Source organism: Centroberyx gerrardi, chromosome 12 (assembly GCF_048128805.1).
Source record: "Centroberyx gerrardi isolate f3 chromosome 12, fCenGer3.hap1.cur.20231027, whole genome shotgun sequence".
Classification (NCBI taxonomy): domain Eukaryota; kingdom Metazoa; phylum Chordata; class Actinopteri; order Beryciformes; family Berycidae; genus Centroberyx; species Centroberyx gerrardi.
Window position 1 is genome coordinate 3074004 of NC_136008.1, and position 22861 is coordinate 3096864.

At 42.5% G+C, this 22861-nt stretch overlaps 2 protein-coding genes across 3 annotated transcripts; one reads left to right on the top strand and one right to left on the bottom strand.

The window, feature by feature from the left end:
* The first annotated feature begins 641 nt into the window (after positions 1–641).
* Positions 642–7450, top strand: LOC139923243 (serine/threonine-protein kinase pim-1-like). Its single transcript, XM_071913973.2, has 7 exons — positions 642–681; positions 1429–1815; positions 2230–2324; positions 3784–3834; positions 5285–5663; positions 6440–6616; positions 7359–7450. The coding sequence occupies exons 1-7, from the start codon at positions 642–644 to the stop codon at positions 7448–7450; spliced, it is 1221 nt and encodes a 406-aa protein (XP_071770074.1).
* A 4795-nt stretch (positions 7451–12245) lies between these two features.
* Positions 12246–21865, bottom strand: wdr73 (WD repeat domain 73). Of its 2 annotated transcripts, XR_013506948.1 has the most exons (9): positions 21762–21865; positions 20378–20445; positions 20026–20111; positions 19839–19927; positions 17816–17883; positions 15552–15713; positions 14497–14892; positions 12643–13948; positions 12246–12361 (listed from the first exon to the last, which is right to left on the bottom strand). XR_013506948.1 is itself a non-coding variant. In XM_071913974.2 (8 exons), exons 1-8 carry the CDS (start codon positions 21827–21829, stop codon positions 13713–13715), a joined length of 1173 nt encoding a protein of 390 aa, XP_071770075.2. In that variant the 5' UTR covers positions 21830–21865; the 3' UTR covers positions 12255–13712. The 2 variants fall into 2 exon arrangements, 1 of the variants encoding a protein (XP_071770075.2); XM_071913974.2 differs by having other exon boundaries at positions 12255–13948.
* Positions 21866–22861: the final 996 nt, after the last annotated feature.

The following is a 22861-nucleotide window of genomic DNA, read 5'->3' on the forward strand; positions in this document are numbered from 1 at the left end:
ACATTTTGATTTTTGAAACATAACTGTAAACACATTATTTTTTTGTATCACATATCTTTATTGATTTTCAACATGGTACATCACCTTTCCAAAATGATAGTTTACAAAATGATAATAATAATAATGAACATAAATGACTTATATACATATACACATATATCCACATGCATAAATGCATACATATATGCCTGCATATCAATTAGAGAGAAAAAATAAATAGATAAATAAAAAATTTAAAAAAAAGTGGAAGAAAAAAGGGTGTACAGTCTCACTTAAATGTCAAATTTACGAAGTTAGGATATCAGGTCTTGATTCCAAAAATGTAAGAAATGAAAAATATGACTTTTTTGTTTGATTGTGTAAGTAAGCCTTTCAATCGCTATGCAAGAAGAAAGCTCATTAATCCAAAAGTTCAAAGATGGACAGCAAACACTTTTCCAGTTTCTTGCAACAAGACGTTTCGCTTGTATTATATTAAGCTGTAAACACATTTTGAAGCAGGTGTGAGATGTATCCTGTTACAGAATCAGGTGGCAGCATCACAATCTTCTGTGACTTCATAGAAGAAGAACATGCATTGTGTTTTTTCCACCAACAACATTCAGGTTCAGACTCTCAGGTGTTGCAGCCTGGTGTCCAACATGCTGACTTCCAGCAGCTCTGAGGAAACTCCTCATGCAGGTAAAAACACTGACAGACACTCTGTAAGGAAACAAGTTAGGTACATTTTTTATTTTTAAGGGGAAATAAAAGGAGATATTCCACAGAAGAGGAGGCTGGTTCATACAGGATGGGGAGGATTAAGCTTCTTTTTTTTTTTACTTTCCTTCATTTTATGCTATTTAATTTCCTTTTTCCCTCCTTAAAAAGTCAGTTGTTTAGTCTTGTTCAGTGCAGTAGATTTAATAGTGAAATGTTTTTGAGTCATGCCATTTTATGCTGCAATTTCCCAAAGCCCTGTCCTCCTCCTTCTCGACTTTGTGAGTCGCCAGCCTCCAGTATTGAATAACAACTAGGACAAATTATCACTTTCTGATTTCCATGCTGTCGCTGACTAGAGCAAACCGTTCCTGTGAAGTAAACTGCTATTTTGTGAAGTCAAATATTGATTTTTATCCCAGAAATACAGTCAGGCTTTATAACAGTCTGCAGAGTAGTATGGATGGACTTGGTATCTCTCTCTCTCTTTCTTTCTCTCCTTTGTGTGTGTGTGTGTGTGTGTGTGTGCACATACAAGGTAGATGTGTGTATTCTTATTTCCAGTTCATCCTTTATGCTATAACCATTCAGAAGTGAAACTAGAAGTGAAATACTGTTGTGAACTAAGCTAACAATTGTGTGTATGTGTGTGTATGTGTGTGTTCTTGTGTGTGTGTGTGTGTGTGTGTGTGTGTGTGTGTGTGTGTGTGTGTGTGTGTGTGACCCCAGCAGCCCAGGAGTGTGGGGCTCTGAAGAAGGAAGGCGGGAGGAAGAGGAAGAGAGCTGGACCTTCCAAAGATGCCAAACTCTTCAAGCAGCCGCTCCCCGGCCCAGCGGCCCGGACCCCCTGCCTCCACCCCGGCTTCACCGCCCAGCGCTGCCTGGCGGTGGGCTCCAGGGCCTGGGCGCCGGGCCGGGACGGCTGGCTGGAGCCCCGCCCCCTCGAGCCGGGGCGGAGAGCCAGGGGGCGGGGTCGGAGGAGCCGGGAGGAGGGAGGCGAGGAGCCGCAGGAGTCCACGCCCACCGCCCCCTGCCCCACAACCACCCCCTGCCCCACGTCCTCCCCCCGCCCCACGTCCTCCCCCCGCCCCACAGCCGCCGCACGCCGCTGCAGACGTGAGTCAGGCCGAGTCACAGGGTCAAGAGAAGTGGAGTTAGATGTGTAGAGGGCTTTCAGTGATGTAACGCTCTCTGGCGGCCATGTTGGAGGTCCTCAGCTCTGTGAACAGCTGATTGTGTTTTTAAGTTTAGTTTAGTTTAGTTTAGTAGAGTAGTTTCTACTCTAGGAGGAGTAGAAAGTATAGATTTTTCTTTTGAAATGTAGTAAGTAAAAGTGAAGGAAAAACTCAAGTAAAATACAGATACTTGAAAATCTGTACAGTAACAAAGTATTTTTACTTCATTACTTCCCACCTCTGCCCAAATCTGTGATTATCAGATTATCTCTTTTTAAGCTTCATTTTACTTCAGACTTGTGCATTAAAGAAACAACCTGATGTATGACCTGTGTGACCTTTGACCTCCCTGCAGCGCGGCTAGAGAAGCAGTATGCTAAGGGATCTTTGCTGGGAAGAGGAGGTTACGGATCGGTTTACGCGGGGACCCGCAAGTCTGACGGCCTGCCGGTGTGTAACGCCCCCTCTCTCCCAGTGTCGAAACAACAGCTAGATTCTGAGGATATTGAATGTTTCATGTTTCTCAATTTGGGAAGTTTCTCTTGCGAAAATAATCTGCATTGGAAGCAGCTGAAATGATCTCATCCCACTGTCAGATTTTTCAATTTGTTTTATGAAAAAATATGTTTTTAAATCTCAAAACTAGATATAATGAACATTTTTTTGCGGTGCACACTCACTTCCTGCCTGCCTCTCCAGGGGAAACATCGGTCAACTCTAGAAAAACACTTAAACTCTACATTTCCAGAAGCACCGTGGTGTTTTGTCTTTTGTCGATGGAGAGAGAGAGAGAGACAGATTATTTTCTGAGACATGGAGGAGCAGAGAATGGCGTTCAGACCCAGTGAATATCAGTCGTAACGGCGGCGACTCATTAGGCCACCAAGAGAGTTCAGGCACAGAGCGGACTCGTCTCCAGCAGACTGTCAGTCCATATAATTACGGTCCCCTGTGTCCTTTGAAAGCCTTTACTTCCTTCCTTTCAAATTTAGCTTCCTCAATTTCCCAACATCAGTGTTAAAACTTATCCACACACACACACACACACATACACAAAGTCTGGAGTTCTTGGAGTTAGCAAATTACTTTTTCTATCGCTTGTTCCCATCATCGCTTGTTTTTTTTTAATCCGTTTTGGTGTCCTTGGTTTCCTTTAAAGCACTTTGTCAAAAGCGTTTATAAAGCTGCTGACTTCCTGAGATCTGTGAGCTTCAGTTAAGAGTTGAAAACCTCTCACATCTTCCCAGAGAGGCTTCTGGGAAAGACTAGTTTCTAGAAGAGTCTGTTACCATCAGGAGAACAACGCCTCTGAAAACCACAACGCTGCCATTCTGGTGTTTCTGTTTTGCTTACTTGAATTCAGTTTCCATGGTCATTTAAATGTGCTGAGTGAGTTTCATGGCGCTTGAGCCTTTAAAACCTGATAAAAAAAAAAGCCCATTGTATACTTAATTATAAAAATATATAGGCGTCAGTGATAAAATATGCATTTGTTCCTTAATTCCTGGAAAATTGAATTTTACGGATGTGTGTTTGGTGTCTGACAGTGTAAACAGGCGTTTAATTAATGGTTTAATTAATTTATGCGACTCTGCACATTACACAACCCAATCTGTTATTAAAACAACTCTCTCTACCTTTTCATCTCTTTACTTTTCGCTTGCATTGGTATTCCTTCAGCCTGTAGGTCTACACACACACACAGCAATTTGACAGCAGTTTGTTTACTGGAATAATAGAACAGCTTTTTGTTTGTGTGTTTCGCAGAGCGTTACATAACATGCCAACTGGATGCATTTTGTTCCATTATTTGTCAGCTGGGCTAATTATAAATTTGGCTGAAAAACAAAAGAAACCTGTGTTTCTTTTCCATGGTAAGTAGAAAACTCATCATGTTGTCGTGTCACAGGTGGCGATCAAGTATGTGTCCAAGGCCCAAGCTGAGGAGGAGCTGGACATCGTGAGTATTTGGACACCGTGCTTCCCCTTCATGCTTGTTGACACAGTTTGCTTTAGCTCACAACACCGAAAACCAATTTATGACATTACATTATAGACAGAGCGCAACAGTAGAATACGCTTCAATTACTAGATTGTTAGATTGCAAGCCGGACTGAACTACTGAAGTTACAGTCCAGCGACAACAGATCCAGAATGATCCTGGATGATAGAAAATAACTTGGTAATGACATTTCCAGACGGGTTTTGGTAATTGACATGCATAGATTTGAAGTTGCTAAATTGCCTGCTAACAGACGCCATCACCCCAAACCAGTGATCTGCAATCATGTGTCATAGAGAGTCATGTATATGCAGGTTTTCATCCCAATCAAACAGCTGATTTCACTGAGTAGCAACCAGAAACTACCATCTCTATCTAATCAGGAGAACTCATCCCTAAAATCAGCCGCTGTGCTGTTTGATTGTAATGAAAACCTGCACACACACACACACACACACACACACGGCTCTCCATGGCACACAGTTGCAGACTTCTGCCCTAAACCATGGCTGTGGACTAGGTGCTATCAAGGCCAAAGAGTCAAGCAGGAGTGATTATCAAATCCAAGAACACCAAGTCGATACTCGTGTCCTTGTAGATTTCTTCCCAAGTTGTCTTGGAGTTGTCTCTCCCAAAGGTTCCTGTGCTGCTCCGTTAGGAATTCTCCCCACAAAAGTCGAAGAGGTCTATAAGGAAAAAACTACGTCGAATTTCACTGAGCCAAACAGATGTATGTAATCCTTCACTTGTCTACTTTCACAGCGCTGGCACACGCTACATCTCCTATTCACAAATAAACTTTAAAATGCAGTTAAAGACAAGTATACCCACAATCTCCATTGTAATGAAATCAAAGATGGCCGACAGACGCCTCGACTTCTTCGCAAGTACTGTGCTTCTGAGCAACACACTCGCTGCTGCCACCGGTGGTCGAAAGTTAGATTGCAACAATTGTATGTGTTGGACGCGCTCAATCGAAGTAACTAAATCATTATTAGAGATTAGAGATTACGTGTTAAAATTCGTTAATGTCGCCTCATGTGTTTTATGACCATATTTCATCAATTGAAAGTGATCATTGAGTGATTTAAGAAGCATATTAGGTGAAGTAGCATCATCATTTTGGGTATACTTGTTTTTAACTACATTTTAAAGTTTTTTTGTGCATAGGAGATGTAGCGCGTGTCAGTGGCGTGGAACTAGACAAGTGAAGGATTACATACATCTGTCTGGCTCAGTGAAATTCGACAGTTTTTTCGTTATAGACCTCTCCAACTTTTGCAGGGAGAACTCTTAACGGAGCAGGACAGGAGGCTTTGGGAGAGACAACAACCAGTATCAGTCTCCTGTATCAGGGCTAACTGCCGCCCTAAATGCTAACAGTCATCGTCCTTCCTGTCCCACGCAGCCTGGGCAGGGCGGGCCCCTGCCGCTGGAGGTTGCGTTGATGAAGCAGGTGACCGTGGACCCCGGCTGCCCCCACGTGCTGCAGATGCTGGATTGGTTCGACCAGCCCGCGCGGTACGTCATGGTGCTGGAGCGTCCCGAGCCGTGCCAGGACCTCATCTCCTTCTGCCAGGACCGGGGAGGCTTCGTGAGCGAGAGCACGGCGCGCCGCATCACCGGCCAGCTGCTGGGGGCGCTGCGGCACTGCGGCGAGCGGGGCGTCCTGCACCGAGACGTCAAACCGGAGAACCTGCTGATCCGGACCGACTCGCACCAGGTCAAGCTGATCGACTTCGGCTGCGGAGATCTCTTGAAGAATACCATGTACAAGGACTTTGCAGGTCAGGAGAAATGGAGGAACGATCTGTTGTTGAAGAGCGAGAACAACAACTTGCGATACTACACATTAGTTTATGTATATATATATATATATATATATATATATAGTTATATATCTTTTTTACATCCACTGTAGCATTGTTCACTGTAAAAACCTTAGTAACAATGTCACTTCTGTCACTGCTATTAGTACTACTGCTAGTACTAGTACCACTACCACTACTACTACTACTGCTACCACCACTACTACTACTAGGCTACTACACTGCTACTACACCGCTACTGCTACTGTACTACGACTACTACTACTATCATTAGCACTAATACTTCCATGTAGTAGTAAAAAGAATACTTATCCAACCAGTCAAAGGTTTGACACATTTTTCTATATTTTTACTATTTTCCACATTTTAGAATAATAGCAAAGACATCAAAACTATGAAATAACACAAATGGAATTATGCAGCGACCAAAAAAGTGTTAAACAAATCAAAACTATCTTATATTTTAAATTCTAGTAGCCGCCCTTTGCCTTGATGGAAAGGCAAAGGCTTTGGAAAGAAATTCATACATAGGATCAACTTCACTATTTATATTTGTCTAAGAAACTCATTTCAAGTATTTAAGCAGAAGCCTTTAGATCAAAATGGCTTTAAGTGAATGAAGAACACAGAACATTCAGTCAGGTGGGTCCAGACTGTTGACAGGTAGTGTATGTTTACAGTTGGTGTCCCACATTAATAATCGTCCCCCTCCTGTCCGTCCGTCCTTGTCTCAGGCACCCTGGAGTACACGCCCCCTGAGTGGTTCCGGAGGGGGCAGTACCGGGCGGGGCCGGCCACCGTCTGGTCGGTGGGCGTCACCCTGTTCAACCTGGTCTGCGGCTTCCTGCCCTTCAACAGCATCAGGGAGATCATCAGGGGGCGAGTGAGCTTCCCCAAGGGGATTTCTGCAGGTGAGAGAGGGCAGGACCGGAGGAGAGCCGGGGTTCCAACTCCAAAACTTTTTCCAAACCTTATTTTCCTGATTTGATTTTAAGATTTTGGTCTTCACTACAGTTTACACAGACAATCGTCTTGTCCCTACTACATGCCTATATATCACTCCATGGTAGGGATGGAGAGGTGACTCCAAAAGAGTAAATTCTCGATTCCATTATGTCGATTCTGAGAATTGATTCTACTGTCGATTCTAATCGATTAAGAATCGATTCCATCAATTCCAAAAAAAAAAGGAGTCGGAATCAACTCCAAAAAATGTGGAATCGTCCATCTCTACTCCATGGATGATGGTTATTCTTCACAGTGACAAATACCAGGATATTTCAGATAACAGGGGTCTAAACAGAAAATATATAGTTGCATGAACATCGGGACATTATAACAATATTTTTCCATTCGATTTCCATACTTGTCAAGACCTGGAAAATACCTGGTTCTTTTTCCATTTATTTTCAGACTTTCCAGGAACCCTGAAGAGCGGTCCTGTGTGGTTCAATGGGTAGAGTTCAATGGGTATGGCACAAACAGTGCCATTGTTAGGGGTTCAATTCCCTGTGTAGCTTCATAACGGGTAGAGCAAGGCGCGAACACTGCCAGGGTTATAATAGATAGATAGATAGATAAATAGATAGATAGATAGATAGATATAAAGTAATCTGTCAAATCATATCTCTCCCCTGATTTCCTGTCTACCAGAATGCCGTCACCTGATTCGCTGGTGTCTTAGTGCCAAGGCAGCAGACCGACCGAGCCTGGAGCAGATCCAGCTCCATGAGTGGCTGACTTAAGGCCCCGCCCACTGCACCGATAGCCACACCCACTCAGGGACAAATGCATTAAAATCAAATCAAAGGCTCAAGTGACTTTGCTTATTTGTACATTCGCACAAAGACTTAATTCTTAATTTATTTGATATTTTCTGAATCCAGACTTCCAGTGATGTGCTTAAAGGGTAACTTTAAGGGTAACTGCATGTTCCCTTTTGATAGTAGCGTTCCCTACCTGTGTCTCAGCTTCTTGTGTGTGTGTGTGCTGAGAAGAATCACAATTATCACCGGGGCTTCAGAAGGACGTCAGGAGGCGATATGGGAGCAGCAGTGGATGTTATTACATTTTTGTTCAATTAAATCTTCAAATTAAATGTTCTGGTTCAGAGCTTGAGCCTATTTTGTAGTTTTGTTTTCTTTGATTTGCTGTGTTAATGTTGACGTTTTCTATTTGCATGCTTCCACTGAATTGTTCTGCCTTGTGTTCATTAAAGTCCTTTCTATCATGTGTTCATATGAGCCATGCAGGAGCCTAACACAGCCATGTTTAAAGGGTAACTTTGGTATTTTTCAACCTGGACCCTATTTTCCCATCTTTTTGTGTCTAAGTGACTAAAGGGGACAACAATTTTTGAAACTGGTCCAGTATTGAGCGAGATCGCTTCAGCCGGCAGCCGCGAAACGAGCTGCAATGTAATCCGACGGGGCAAATCGCACCGTCAATGTACGTCCACTAAAAGTTCTTGTTTTAGCCACTGACAGGCTCAGATTGTTATTATACGTGACAACATTATGGAAAGGACCCTACAGAGAAATGAAACGTTTTTCTTTACCTTTAGCTTGATCCGGTCTGTGTGTAACCAAGTCTCGCTCAAGTCTCGCGAGAGTTGAGTTGTTGCAGGAAGTTACACACAGACCGGATCAAGCGAAAGGTAAAGAAAAACGTTAGACACAAAAAGATAGGAAAATAGGGTCCAGGTTGAAAAATACCAAAGTTACCCTTTAAACATGGCTGTGTTAGGCTCCTGCATGGCTCATATGAACACATGATAGAAAGGACTTTAATGAACACAAGGCAGAACAATTCAGTGGAAGCATGCAAATAGAAAATGTCAACAATAACACAGCAAATCGAAGAAAACAAAACTACAAAATAGGCTCAAGCTCTGAACCAGAACATTTAATTTGAAGATTTAATTGAACAAAAATGTAATAACATCCACTGCTGCTCCCATATTGCCTCCTGACGTCCTTCTGAAGCCCCGGTGATAATTGTGATTCTTCTCAGCACACACACACACACACAAGAAGCTGAGACACAGGTAGGGAAGCTCTACTATCAAAAGGGAACACGCAGGAAAGGGGGGAAAAAATATCTTCCCAGCATGCCTTTGTTCCAGCGGCTTACGAAACGGCAAAGAAAGCCTCGGAAACAGTGATGAGCACGGAGCCGCTGGTAGAGGTGCTTTGGGGAATTTAAGGCTTTAATGGAGAACATCACAGCTCTAACAGGGGATCCGTCACTCTCTGGGAACGGCACACGCACTTGTTACCTCGCAAAGTGTCAATCAAAACTTGTGAACATGCCCCACGGAAAAAAATAACCCCCCGACAGATCAGAATGGGCGTTTGGTACGAACCTGGAGGCAGACAGCGGTGCAGAGGAGCCGGCGCCTTGCAGACAGAACCATTTTCATCTAGTTGGCCTCTGGTTTACTTTGACGCCTGTGTGTCTCGGGGGAGAGGAGTGTTTGTTCTGCTGGGAGAGAGAGAGAGAGAGAGAGCAGCAGCAAACACTGCAGGAGGCAAAGTTTCTCCAAGGCAAAAAGAATAGAAGAAGTAACCAAACAAACTAAAATGCTCCTTGAACGTCTGTGTAGATTGTAGAAGTTGCTGTGAAAGGAATCGGGTGGAAGAAAAGGAGGCAGGCAGGGAAGCGAGGGAATTGATTTAGAGGAGGAGAAACGAATTGGGAGAGGCGGATGTGAAGCGTTGGAAAGGGAAGAGATGAGTTTTCAGGTTGCAAGGGCCTGTGTATTTTGACAGCAGTGTGTCTGAATGAAAGGGGATGGAGTATTTGCTCGGGTGGGACAGAGGGCAGCAGATACACTGACGGAAAACACAAGAGGGAGATCAAGGTTTTGGGGGAGGTTAGAGAGGCAGAGCTGCTGGTGGAGCCAAAAGAACTAGTTTTTCTAGCTAAGTAATGTCAGACTGAAGCCCAGTGAAACAGGTGAGGGACAGACAGGAAGTAGCAGGGCATGAAATTAAGTTCACCTGATTTTGGGAGCGGTTAGCCCAGTAAAGCAGCGTTTAGCTTACTTGGCGAGTGAAACTGATGCGTGAATCTATACTGACATTTAGTGAAGGTGCTTCAGTGCTTTTCAGTCTTTTTCAGGTCCACCTTAAAATCCCAGGGCTCCTCACTGCCTCAGCCGGCCTGTTGGAAGCATGGTTAACAGTTTAATCCATAGAGATATAACATAAGTGTTATATCTCTATGGTTTAATCTCTATGGTTGGGTTGGAGCTCTGCGTTGTTGCCATAGTAACAACGGGAAGCCCTTTTTCGAATAGCCATTTTCAAACTAGAAAAAAATAAATATCATAATAGTCAGCAGCCCACGTTCAGTGTTTTGCTACAAAATTTTAGAGCATGATCTGCCTCGTTAAACTTGAATATTACATTATCTATACTGGGCTAGGAATAATTTGTAGAAATTTCACTGTACTAGCCCAGTGGACTAGTGGCCAAAATCCACCCCTGGGAAGAAGCTAATATGAAGTCTAATTAGCTAACTGCTGAAGCTTCCAAATCATAATTGCCATGGTCAACCAATGAGATTGTTTGTCTCCAGTTTGCCTCTGACAAAAGTTTGTAGAAGCACAACTCCAATCTGCTGTTTGTGAAGCCAAAAAGAAAGGGGAAAAAAAACAAGTACACAAACAAAAGTAGAAATAGAAATTCCCATCAAAGGAATGTTTAAATTTTACATCTAAGGCATTTCTTTGATCCTATCCAGACGAATTACAGTGACAGCCAACAGCAGAATATACTTCTCTTCCCAGTTCACCAACATATTCATATTCGATAGAGCAGTGGTAGGTCCAGGAGAGACAGATAGAAATCCAGGAGAGACAGCGAGAGAAAAGTTTTTTAGTTTTTTCAAACCAAGTTTTCAGGTTTCAAGGGCGTTTTTTATTTTGAAGTCTGTCTGTGTCCATGTCTGCTATACTAACTTTTAGGAACTACTTATAAGTATACCTTTTTTTATTACTCTGTGGAACAAAATTCGCACACTTTTTAGTTTATAAAAGTAGATCTAAAGTCTCAAGTGTACCTTTTGCAAGTACAACAAAAGTTAAATAAGTATAGTATGAAGTATACTTGCTCAGTATACTAAAAGTGTGCTGAAGTAAACTTCTATTTTAGCTGATGCTGTTATCCAGAGCGACTTGCGGGGGAAGAATAAGCTTAAATTCCCAGATCAACAACAGATTCATGTGTGATAGAGAAGAGCGAGGAAAGGCAGAAAGGTTTTTTCTTTTCACCATCCAAGACGAGAGCAAGTAGAGGAGGAAGATGGTGGAAGTTTCTTGAAGAGATGAGTTTAAAGGTCCCATATCATGTAAAGCAGGACTCCCTCCCCTCTGTGATGATAAAGGAGTTGGATGGTCGATCTAAACATGGTGAAAGCATCAAAACTAAATCCACACAATCCATATTAGAAAAGCGAGCCTCTAAACGAGCCGTTTGGACTTCCGTAACTTTGTGGCGTCACAAAGGTTCGCTCATTATCATTTCTGTAAGAAATAATAGACTAACAAAGTGTTTTTTTCAAAGCGGTCGAGCGGTCGTCATCGTTTATTACCGGAGAGTTTTCCCTACCTGTAGCCGCCGGGCCGCGGCGTCTCACGTTTCACTCTCGAAACGGTTAGCCAATCGGAACAGAGGGGTCGTGAATATTAATGAGCCTTAAAGACACGGAGACAGAAACGGCCTGTTCTTGGTAAGGCTCAGAGAGATGCTGGAAAATGAACGTGGAGAAATGGATTGAGAGTGTTTTTGGTTCATGACACCACACACACAGCTTTGAATGGAGCTCAAGACACAAAATAAAACTCTGGACAGTGGAGAAGACGGGACCTTTAAGGTTTCAGTGGTCTCTGTTTGCTTTAACAGCTATGTGTCTGACTGCAGGCGAGTGTTTGTTCAGTTGGGAGAATCGGCAGCAGAATAAACCGACGCGAAAATGTTTGGAAACCGAAACAAAAAATGTTCCTTGAAAGAAACATTTACATTTTAAGTGTTAAGCTGATTCACTCACTTATCCAGAGGAACTTACAATGGGTGCGAGAGCAAAACAACCAACAATTCAAGTTACAAAGACTAACTAGTGCAAAGGACAAAGCCACAGTGCCTTGACATTAGATGAAAGAAATATGTCCTCAAATGTGTCCGCGCAATGAACATACAATAGAGAAAAGCTGGGGAACGAAGTGTCAAGCAGAAAAAATATACGTTTTACAATATATTAAATAAATTGCATGGGTAAATAGATGGAAGCTGAGGTCAGTCGCACCTCAACAGACAGAAAGTTTTCCTCTGCGGACGAGAGCTTTGGCACTTTTAGAGATTTTGGCCTTTTGTTGCATAGTATTTAGTCCTTGGTTTTATTTTCCATCACGGTTCGGTTCATTAATGCTTTCCCTCACCCTCTCACCTCCTTTTGTTTAGACAGACAGATGCAGTAGATAAGACTGGAGGAGAGAAAGACATGACAAAAGGAAAAAACATTTATTTCAGCCTTGACGTCCCTGAGTGCGCTACAGTTACTGGGCTTGATGTGTGTGACAGAAAGTAATGTTGAAGAAGGTTGAAGAGGCTTTCCAAGCATGGAACTGCTGAGTGTCAGAGGTCAACATCCGTCTCCTTATAGGAACCGAAACATAACACTTATTTACTTTGTCCTGGGTCTTGAGTGTGCGGTTATATTCACAAACGTGGCATACTTGGCTTCCTTTGATGTCTTTCTTGCTCTACAAGGCTTTTTTCTTTTTTATCTGTTTCCTTCTACCCATAATCCCTTGTGTTTCGGGGGTGGTTTCCTGTAGTTGGATTAACGAGCCGCAGCGCAGTTCTCTTGTTAGGAGGACTGAGACTCTCGCTGCCGTTATTTGGTGCCACCAGAGTTCAAAGGTCATCGCTCTCACCTGGACAAACCAACCGAACTGAAGCAGGAACCGATCAGAACATGCTGGGTGGGAACTCACCCTGAAACATATATGAAGAGGAAAAGGCATCATGTGTTTGGAATGTTTTATTTCTACATAACTTGTGATAGTTGTCATTAAATCACAACAATCTCCTAAAACACACCTTAAACCCAAACTCCCTTTATCCTGAAAAACTCTAGAAGGTAGAAAACAGCTATAAAAAAAACTCCCAAAGTAAACCCCACTGGAGCCTGGCTTGCATGTGGGCAAACACTAAGAACGTGCTCATCTCATTCGTCTTCTTAGTGTGTGTTGGGCCAGGATCGCACTTCATGTGTTGTTTTGCTGATGGAAGTTCATACATTTCACATGAGAGAATCTGTCAGCGCTGCATCACTGTGTTGCAGATCCACTGTGTGATGCAGGTGTTGCAGGTGTTGGATTCACTCCACTTATGCGCTCGTCTTGCCCCGTTTTTACCAGCTTTCTGTTATGTTTTTGTGATGAAAAATCAGTAAATTTATTTTGTAGTACACTAATCAATAACCATGCATCTGTAAAAAGACTGATGGATTAAAGTCCTATTCGCATGGGACTAATTGCAGGGATCGTTGGTGATTTTAATCCGGTGCCAATCTGCTGTGTAATTTGTAAAGTCAAAATTCCTGTGTAAATTAACTGTATGTTGGTGAAGACTGAGCTTCCCTGACAATACTAATCCCATGCAAATCAAATTTGGTAATTTCAGCCATAATTTGTTTTCGGTGTAGTTAATTTTTCTCTTCTAGATGTGCGATTTCTCTCCTGCTCTGGTCATGAAAAATGGAGGCAGCAATGAAATCTATACAGGAAGGTTTAAACGCATTTTTCCGCGCACATTTCAGGTTTTCACTTTGATAAATCAGAAAGTGAGGAATTGTAAAATCTTGACCGTATGCGATTTAATGTGAGTTTCAGTATCCTGTGCGAATGCGTCGGCATCACATGAGGCTCCACATCACACCAGTCCTGTGTGAACAGTGTTACAGTGTGATCCTGATCCTGATCCTGATCCCGGTGGCGGACTGTCAGTCAGCGGCCGTTGGGTGGACCCAGTCCCACACGTGGACGGAGCCGTCGGTGGCGGCGGACAGCAGCGTCCGGGGCCGGTCAGGATGCCAGACATGGGAGGAGACGCGGACCGGCGGGCCGTCGGCGTGCTGCGAGGAAACAGCGTGACCTCGATGCTCAAACAGCGGCCGGGCTTCCGTCAGCTCCGCCCTCCAAGCAGACGTGACGTAGATCTGCACCGCTCCGCTGAAACCTGGCGGACAAAGTTGGGAAATTGAAAACACAGATTTTTTTTTAACTCGCAATGAAATGAAAAATGCCTTGTTCAGCTGTTCAATGTTTTAGTTTTCTTGGCTTGTGAAAACCCTGTTTCCTTTTCCTGGTTGTATGTGGTGGCTGGAATTTATTCATTCTGAAGAGTATGAATTTATGAAGCTCAAAATTAGGCAAAAAACAATCGCAATTTTGCAATTTCGCAATTTTGAACACTTTTGAGCACTGTGTTCTGTCCCGCTCCAGCATCCTGTTTCAACCGGAAATGTGCTGAATTATGGAAGCAAGAGAGCGTGGAAATACCGTTTCCTTGTGACTTTAAAGAAAATGCACATTTAATGTAAGAATTTCCAATCATATCAATGGAAAAAGATGGGAAGACAGAGTCCAGGTTGAAAACCATAGGACCTTTGTCGCATGTCATGCCGTCTCCACCCAATCTTTCCTGTCTCTCTCCACTTTGATCTGTCTAATAAAGGTGAAAATGCCCAAAAAAACATGTGCGGACCCAGCGAGAGTTTTACCGACCTGACACAGCGATGCAGTCGTCCAGCGCCGGCGCCCACGACACTGTGATGTCATCCTGACCGCAGCGATCTGTCTGGACGTCCAGCTGAGCCCGACACACAGCGCCGCCCGGGTTCCTCAGGTCCGAAACCAGCACCTCTCCGGAGGAGGAGAGCCGCGCGACCCCGCGGCCGGCCGGGTCCGGACGGGACCGGTCCGCAGAGGCGTCCGCACACCAGAGGACGCCGTCCCTCCGCGCCGCTGCCGCAGGAGGAAGAGGAGGAGGAAGAGGGGAGGGCTGAGGAGCAGCGGACGTCCGACTGTCCGCCACGTAGATGTTCCCACTGCAGCAACAAGCCAGGAACACACTGTCGCTCACAAACTGTAAGGAGCTCAGCGGCTCGGCTGTGTCTGTTTCTATTGGGACAAAACAAACAGAAAAAGACACATAACTGATACAGCTGCTCATTATGAAATAGCTGGTAAGGTTGTGTATTATAGGGGGCAACAGTGACATAACTGCTAGAGAAGCTGTGTTGTGACTAGAACTAGAATCCCACAACCAGCTGGGGAAACCTGAGCAGGGAAAACGAGTAACTTCAACTTCAACTTCAACTTCAACTTCAACTTTATTGTCCCCGAGGGGAAATTTGTCTTGCAGCCAGGTAAAACATAGAACACACAGAGACATAGGCACACGGACTCAGATACAAAAAACATGATAAAATACATGAATACATCACGTGACAACAGGAAACCTAGAGTATGTTTAGCCATCGCTAAAACCATCATCAGCCCCCAGTAGTTAAATGGGAAACTAATCATCAGCTGGATCATCATGAGCATTTAACAGTTTGGTGGCCTGAGAAATAAAATAATTATTCAACCTGTTAGACCTGGCCTTTGGTAGTCTAAATCTCCGTCCGGAGGGTAGGAGCTCAAATTCTCCATACAGAGGATGAAGAGGACACTGGAAAATATCTCGAGCCTAACGCTGTCCCTTCTCCACAGCTGCAGTCACAGCACTCTGCAGCTGTGACCGGGTGAGGCCGTGCAGCTCGGACAGCTCAGCTCACCTAGTTTATACAAGCTCTGTCCGGACGTCAGGTCAGTCAGCCGGACGTCGCCGGTCTGCGCTCCGTGCAGGACGCGAGGATCTGAGGAGAGTCCGGCTGCGATCCTGCTGCCTCGCTCCGCCACGCCCCGCCCCTCCACGCCTCCCGTTCTTCTGATCACATCTGTCATTGGACGACAAGCCGCAGCACAGGACCAATCAGAATCAAACTATACTTCACAGGGTTCCCACACCTTCTTAAACATCAAATTCAAGGACTTTTCAAGGACTTTCCAGGCCCAATTCCCTCAAATTCAAGGACCCAACACGGCATAGTTTGAGACACGGATTAAGGTTAATTACTGTTACAACACTGAGAATTTTTATAATGAGAACTAGCAGCTTTACAGAAGCTCACAGACAACAATTAAAAAGAGAGAGATGCTTGAATGTGTGAACACTTCTCAACAACTTCTCTAAATTCAAGCACTTTCAAAGACCCATGTCTATTTATGTCTATTTTTAAAAACATTCAAGGCCTTGATTTTTTTTTCTCAAATTCACAAACTTTCAAGGATTTCAAGGACCCGTGGGGATCTTGACTTCAGTTGTACCCCAAAGGTTGAAGAAAAGTTAAAGAAGCGGGCGAGAGTTGGAGAGTTGCCGGTTCGATTCCCCAGACTGGGTGGTAAAGGTTGGGAAAGTGAATGAGAAACAGGAGAGGACCAATCACAGTGAAGCAGTGAAGGAAGGAAGTAACAACAGTTAAAAATCAGACAAAACAAGAAATAAACTGTGACTTTTCTTGTGATATTCTACATACCTATATAATACATTATAGGTATGTAGAATATCACATTGATGACCTAAAACATTTAACCTCTGCAGCCGATGTGTTCAACAACTGGACTTTTTAATTTCCTTTGGAGTTTGGAAAAGTTATTTCAGTCGGACTAATTTGGGAATATGAGAATGCGAGATGAGAATGCGGCATGATTTTACGAGCCATAACTCCATCGCCTACATAGACTAATACTGCAGCCTACATAATAATATTCTTATTTTGTTCTTTATGATTATAGCCTCCATTCAGCTTCAATATGCTTATCAGTGTGAGTGAAGTTGTTTGTCTGGATAATGCTTTGATTGTGTGTGTGTGTGTGTGTTTTTTTTGGGCCTAACGAACGGATATTTGATTGTTAACTTGAGTGCAAATGGATCAAGATTTTTGGGGAAAATGTGCATCCCTACTATATACACTGATATTTTGATATTTAACCTATTTTTCAAACTATTCAATTCAGCATGACTCATCACACAGAGGGCTGCTCTCTGCTTCACTGTGTTATTGCATGCAGGTTTCTACTTCTCTGTCTACTACTAACACCCATATAAATACTATTCACCCCAAAATCATTGAGACGACAGTTTCAGGCAAACAGGCACAAACACACCGACTGATAATGTATAATGCAATACGACATATTTATGTGTTATTTTAATGTGGAAAAAGTTGCATATTGCAGCTTTAGGGAAACACTTATTTCATGTACTGAATGAAATGACAAAATGCAACAGGATGTTTAGTTGAAGTGATTTTGACTACAGTGACCCTTCCAGACAGGGACGGACAACTGTGAGCCATGAAGGGCCGCTGATTTCACTGATTAACTGATTAACAGAGAGGAGGAACTAATCAGTGAAATCAGCTGCTGTAGTGTTTGATTGGAATAAAAACCTGCAGCCTCTCCTTGTCCACACTAATTCGGGGAAAATTTGAAAGTGCATCTTTATTTCTCCGTTTTGCCCTTCCATCCGGACTAAGACGGCGTTTTCCACCACAGAAAACGCTGAAAACGCTCTCGAAAGCGGATGAATTCGAAAACGCCGGCTCCGTGTTGTAGTGCGGGACGGGGAAAATGGAGCTTTTCCAAAAACGCTGACGTGGGATTGTCATGTGATCTCAGGCGGTAGTCAGACAGTCTGTATTCTCTGTGGCTTCGGCGGTCTTGTGGTCGTTTGTTACTTTCAAAAGCAGCAACTTTGGCGCTTAAGGCTCTGCTGCTGCAGCCATGACAGCACTTCCGTAAACAGTTTTAACGACATAAAGGTCATGGGTCAGAGGCTTGTGCATGAACAATAGGATTTCACTGTTTTCCTATCTTTTCTGCCTATCAGAGCAGACGGAAAACGCAAACCACACGAAAACGCCGCTGTCAAATTTACCCGGGTCAGTGTGGACAGTGTGACCCTCCCTGCTTTAACTTAATGTTAAAGTTGACTCACCGCTGTCGTCTCCCCCCAGGTCCCACACCTGCAGTTTGGAGCTGAGACCGTCGTTGGTGACAACACACCTGACGAGACAAGGAAACAAAATCAAAAAGTTTCCTGTCACCTGTTTTAAATGTGGAAATGCAATCAAATCAAAGAGCAAGGTCCTCTCTGTTAGACTCAAATTCTTATGAGGGAAAAAGTTGATTGAACCACTTGTGCTCTAATCAGCACTCAGTAGCAGGTGGTGAGTAGTTAATTGCCTTTTTGCCCAAGCTACATTAATCTGACTGGTCTGAAATAATAATATTTCATCTGGGAGAAAGTCACGCACAAACTGGAGGAATAAACCCAGAGGAAGCTTCTTTGAAATTTAACCTAAATGCTTTAAAATGGCTCTGAACTGACTGACAGCCTGGAAAATTTTCATCAAGAAGGTTGTGCATGTACAGTACTGTGCAAAAGTCTTAGGCACCCAAGATGTTTCATATACATTTTGTCTTAGATGTTTGTTTATTTGTTTTCTGCATTAGTGTGTCAGTAGACTGCTCTTTATAGTAATTTTTTTTTTTTTATGTGTGCCTAAGACTTTTTCACAGTGCTGTACAACCACAAGCCTGACCAGATACTTGATACTTGACCTAAGAGGAGAAAATGAAAGAGAAAGAAGATCGCAGCACTCTAGATTAAAAGTCTCTTAGTGGTTTATTCACTAGAGTTCAGACCGACACAAGTGCAGCTGTGAGCGTCGCTAATAGCAGAGAGAACAAGAGCTAAATGGGGCACAAGGAGCGCTGCATCATTTTTGTTGCTATGCAACACAAAATTTGAGATAGTGGTTGCTGTGCTGGCTGTTGAAGAAGAGGATGAGGAGCCGGTTCTGAAACAGAGGATGAAGGTTCCTGACGTCCTGCTGGGAGAACAGAGCAGCGAGAGTTTCATCGTCTCATTATTGATCCCCCTTCAGTTAGTGCCGACATTCAAAACCGTCTTTGCCCCGTCTCTCTCTCTCTTTTTTTTTTCTTTTATTATACTTACTTTTCAGTTAGTATCTTTAAGTATCTTAAACTATTTTAAGTCGCTGGATTTTACTCTTCAGTTGCCTTACCATATATGCGTTTTTTTTTTTTGCATTTATTTTATTCTTGTCTTTTTTTCCCCCTTTTAATTGTAAAGTACTTTGTAACTGTGTTCTGCTATATAAATAAAGTTTATTATTATATTATTATTGTTATAGAACAAGGGCTTCAAGGGCTGTTTCCTCAAAGTTGCAACATGTTGGACTTGGAGCGCAGGGCGGCGTCCCAGAATGCACTGAGTCCAAAAAGCCAGGCACACAGTTTGGAGATCTGCACCTGCCATGACCAAACCACTGAAAATAACTGAATAATAGGCAACAATGTCCCGTGTGATCACTGAACCTTACAATGTCATTTTCTATTATGCAATTCAGTTGCATCCTTGCTTCTCATCTTGTTTGTTTTGTTGTTGTTTGTTTGCTTGTTTCAAGGTAGGATGTTTTACTGAATTATCACTTCACATCTGTGTTTTACCACTGCACTGCTCATTATTCTCTCATTATGCTCATTATTATCACTCAACAAAACTATACTAAATTAACTAAACTAGGGCTGCAACTAACGATTATTTTCATTATCTATCTATTCTTTTTTCGATTAATCATTTAGTCTATAAAATGTCAAAAATAATGACAAATGCCCATCAGTAGTTCCCAGAGCCCAAAGTGATTCTTCAAATTTCTCCCTCAGTCTGACCAGCAGCCAAAAAAACCCCCAAAGTATTTATTTTATAATGAAATGAAACAGAGAAAAGCAGCAAATGTTAGTATTTGTGAAGCTGCAACCAGCAAATGCTTGGTATTTTTACTTGATGAATGACTGGGATTCATTTTCTGTTGATCGACTAATTGATTAATCAACTAACCGTTTCAGCAATAAACTAAAGTCAACAACTAAACTAAAGTAAACTATAACCCATGAAGGAAGCTTTAAACCAGTGTGCAGTTATGTTTTATTACCTTGTTCCTGGGACGTGTCTGAGGCAGTGAACCGGCCCATCTGTGAAACCACCGTGAACAACTTTGAAATCCCGCTCTGCACAGAGACCCTGAACACACCAGCACACACAACAGAGGCTCTGAGTGATATTTGCATGTTTACAAAGATAAACCAAAAGGCTTAGACTGCTGCTTTGTTATTTATTACCTTATTTTCATCTGCAAACAGCTTCAGAGGCAAATGCAGCTCTAAAATTTCGTTTTTAGTCGAGCGGCAGCCTGCGACACAGACGGCTGCAAAGACAACAGAGGCTGCTGAAACTCAAACACTGATGAATAATACAGATGTTATTATTACAATTATAAAGGCAGGAAACTAACTTTTTCATCCAGCAGCCAGAGTTGCTGATAGGTTCCAAAATTCACCAGCAACTTTCAAACATATAAATATTTTCTGAAAAGAATAGGACGACTGGTGGCTGGTTAAGTGACTGGCAGAGCAGAAAAACATTTCATTTCACACCCTGGTTATTATTATTAATATCATTAAATTCACCCACTTTTGCCTGATGTCCATTCTATAACCCTGGTGGGATGCTCCAGTTGATAGACATGAAGATCCTTGTATCTGGAGGAATGGGACAAGTGTTAATGTCTGGACAGCCTGAACTGTTCAATACAAGTTTCACAAGTTCAATACAGGTTACACGTTTTTTGAGGACTTCCTTACATAAAACCTTTAGTAATCTTGTAAGAAATTTTAGACGGGTGCTATACATAATCACAGACACACTATAGGAATGTTATAGTAATACAAAGTTAGGCTATAGGTTACATAATGAATATTATGATCTTTCATTGGTGAAATCACTATAATGATAATGACTGTGAAATCTGCAGCAGTGCACACTCAAACCCCTAAATCTACAGGATCAGCAGAGCAGTGATTTAAATATCAGCCAATGGAGCTGATAATCAATAAATCACTGTCCTATATTCCTATACGGACTTACAGTATGTCTGTGGGACTCAATAGTGAGTTTATAGTTACTTATACCTATGGTATCACTAGAATATTCCTATAATAGTCCTATAGTAACTTACAGTGAGTCTGTGGTACCCAATAGTGAGTTTACCTTATCCTACTGTATTTTTATCTCCTATGGCATCACTGTAACATTCCTATGGAAACGAGATTTGCTGTGATATTGGTATAGTATCCTAAATGTATATCTCTCTTCCCCAGAGACTAGTAGTCTGATGTAAAGATTCTACTATGTAATCAAAAGAAAATAGGTTAGAAAATAGCTTAACTCATAGCCCCGACATACTGTATGCCATATGGCGAGACCAAGACGCCAAACTCCATTCATACATCTAGCAGTTTCATATTGCCTCTCTGATAATAAAAGGTGCACATCCTGTAAGATATGACTTAAGACTAGATCTGACTCTTTGAGAGACACTCTTCCATTCGGCATACATATAATTCACCAAGCAAAATTTTATTTGAATATAATTAAAAACATTTTTTTTTTACAAACGGCTCACGCGGCTAGCTGTCGCCCACGGCGGTGTATTGTGGTGAGGAAATGCTGAAATAACTAGCTAACGAATTCTAAAAGTTGAAATTCTAGCAAAATAAGTGCTGCTTGGGGTATTGGATACAAGCCGAATTGAAGAGTGGCTCCTAAGAATTCAGAAAATATATTGGGTCGTAATTTCTGAGGCATATACGTTTGCCGATACGCAAGGCGAGATAAAACTGCCACATTTTTGAGCGGAGTTCAGTTTTCACCGTGCAAGAGAGAACGTGCACCTATCAGTGCGAGTTAGCCTTGGCTGCTTTACGTTCCCTCTGCCAACAGGATTCTCTAATAAACTGGCTTATTTAACCACAGAGGAAGGAATTACATCTTAACAATTAAACGTTAAGTTTCTCACGTTTTCAGCGACTCGATAAACCAGTCATCTAAAATATCATCAAACTCTATTTCATCCGTTATATCCATCACCTAAAACACAGACATGAGTTTTGTTGTTACTCCAATTCTTCTTCTACTTCCTCAACTTCTTATTCTCGGGTTTCCTGGTGGTTCACATGTATGGATAAAGTCTATAGTGCCACCTATTGTTCAGGCATGTAGCCTATACAGATTTATACCTTCTTAATTTTTCTTATTTGTGTGATCAACATATTTCTATGGTTTTCAGTAGAGAAACAAGAAATTGTAAGCAATCACCACCAATAACAATATGGGGGTCAGATTATTGATATTGGGGGAAACAGACAGTCGACAGTCAAATATTGCATAAGGACATTAGATTATTACATTGTTATTCACGTTCTAGATACAATAAAATTAGAAATATTAATTAATGTTCACTTGTTCTCAATTACCCCCCGTTTTATACTTTATAGATTAGTACTGCCTCAGAGTATATACAGTGGCCGGTATATAGTATATAGTATACCACACTGGCCGGTTAGTCTAAATCAAGTGACAGGCAGAGGAACAAATAACTGCCATCTCCTGCCTCCTTACAGCTCCAAATCAAGTTCAGTCGGACTTTTCTCCAACTCTGCTGCTGTCTCCGTCGGGTTTTCTCTGTAAAACAACCCAGTTTACCTCAACTCAGCCCGACAAGAGACAAGCTGCACGAGAGGAGAGAGAGGAAGGCCGCTTCAGAGACCCTGACTGTTCAGACCAGGTTGGAGACGTTCATGAACTGAACTGACAATGTATGGTAAAATCCAGTTCAGCTCCTACAGTTGGAGTGTGAATGTGAATATCAACCAACTCCAATGAAACAGAATGTGAATTGAATTGGAATAACAGGAAACAGAACTAAATTCCATGAAATTCCACTTGTCTTGTCAGGTTGTCTTGGCTACTGTATAAATCTCCGTAAATTTACGAAATTTCCGAGTTTCACTGAATGCAGCATAGCAAACCAAGCGCGCTAATTCTTGTGCGACTTCTCTGCAGAAGAGGAGTTGAACGCCCCATTTGGCATGAGCGAATTTTAGTAAGTACTTTTTG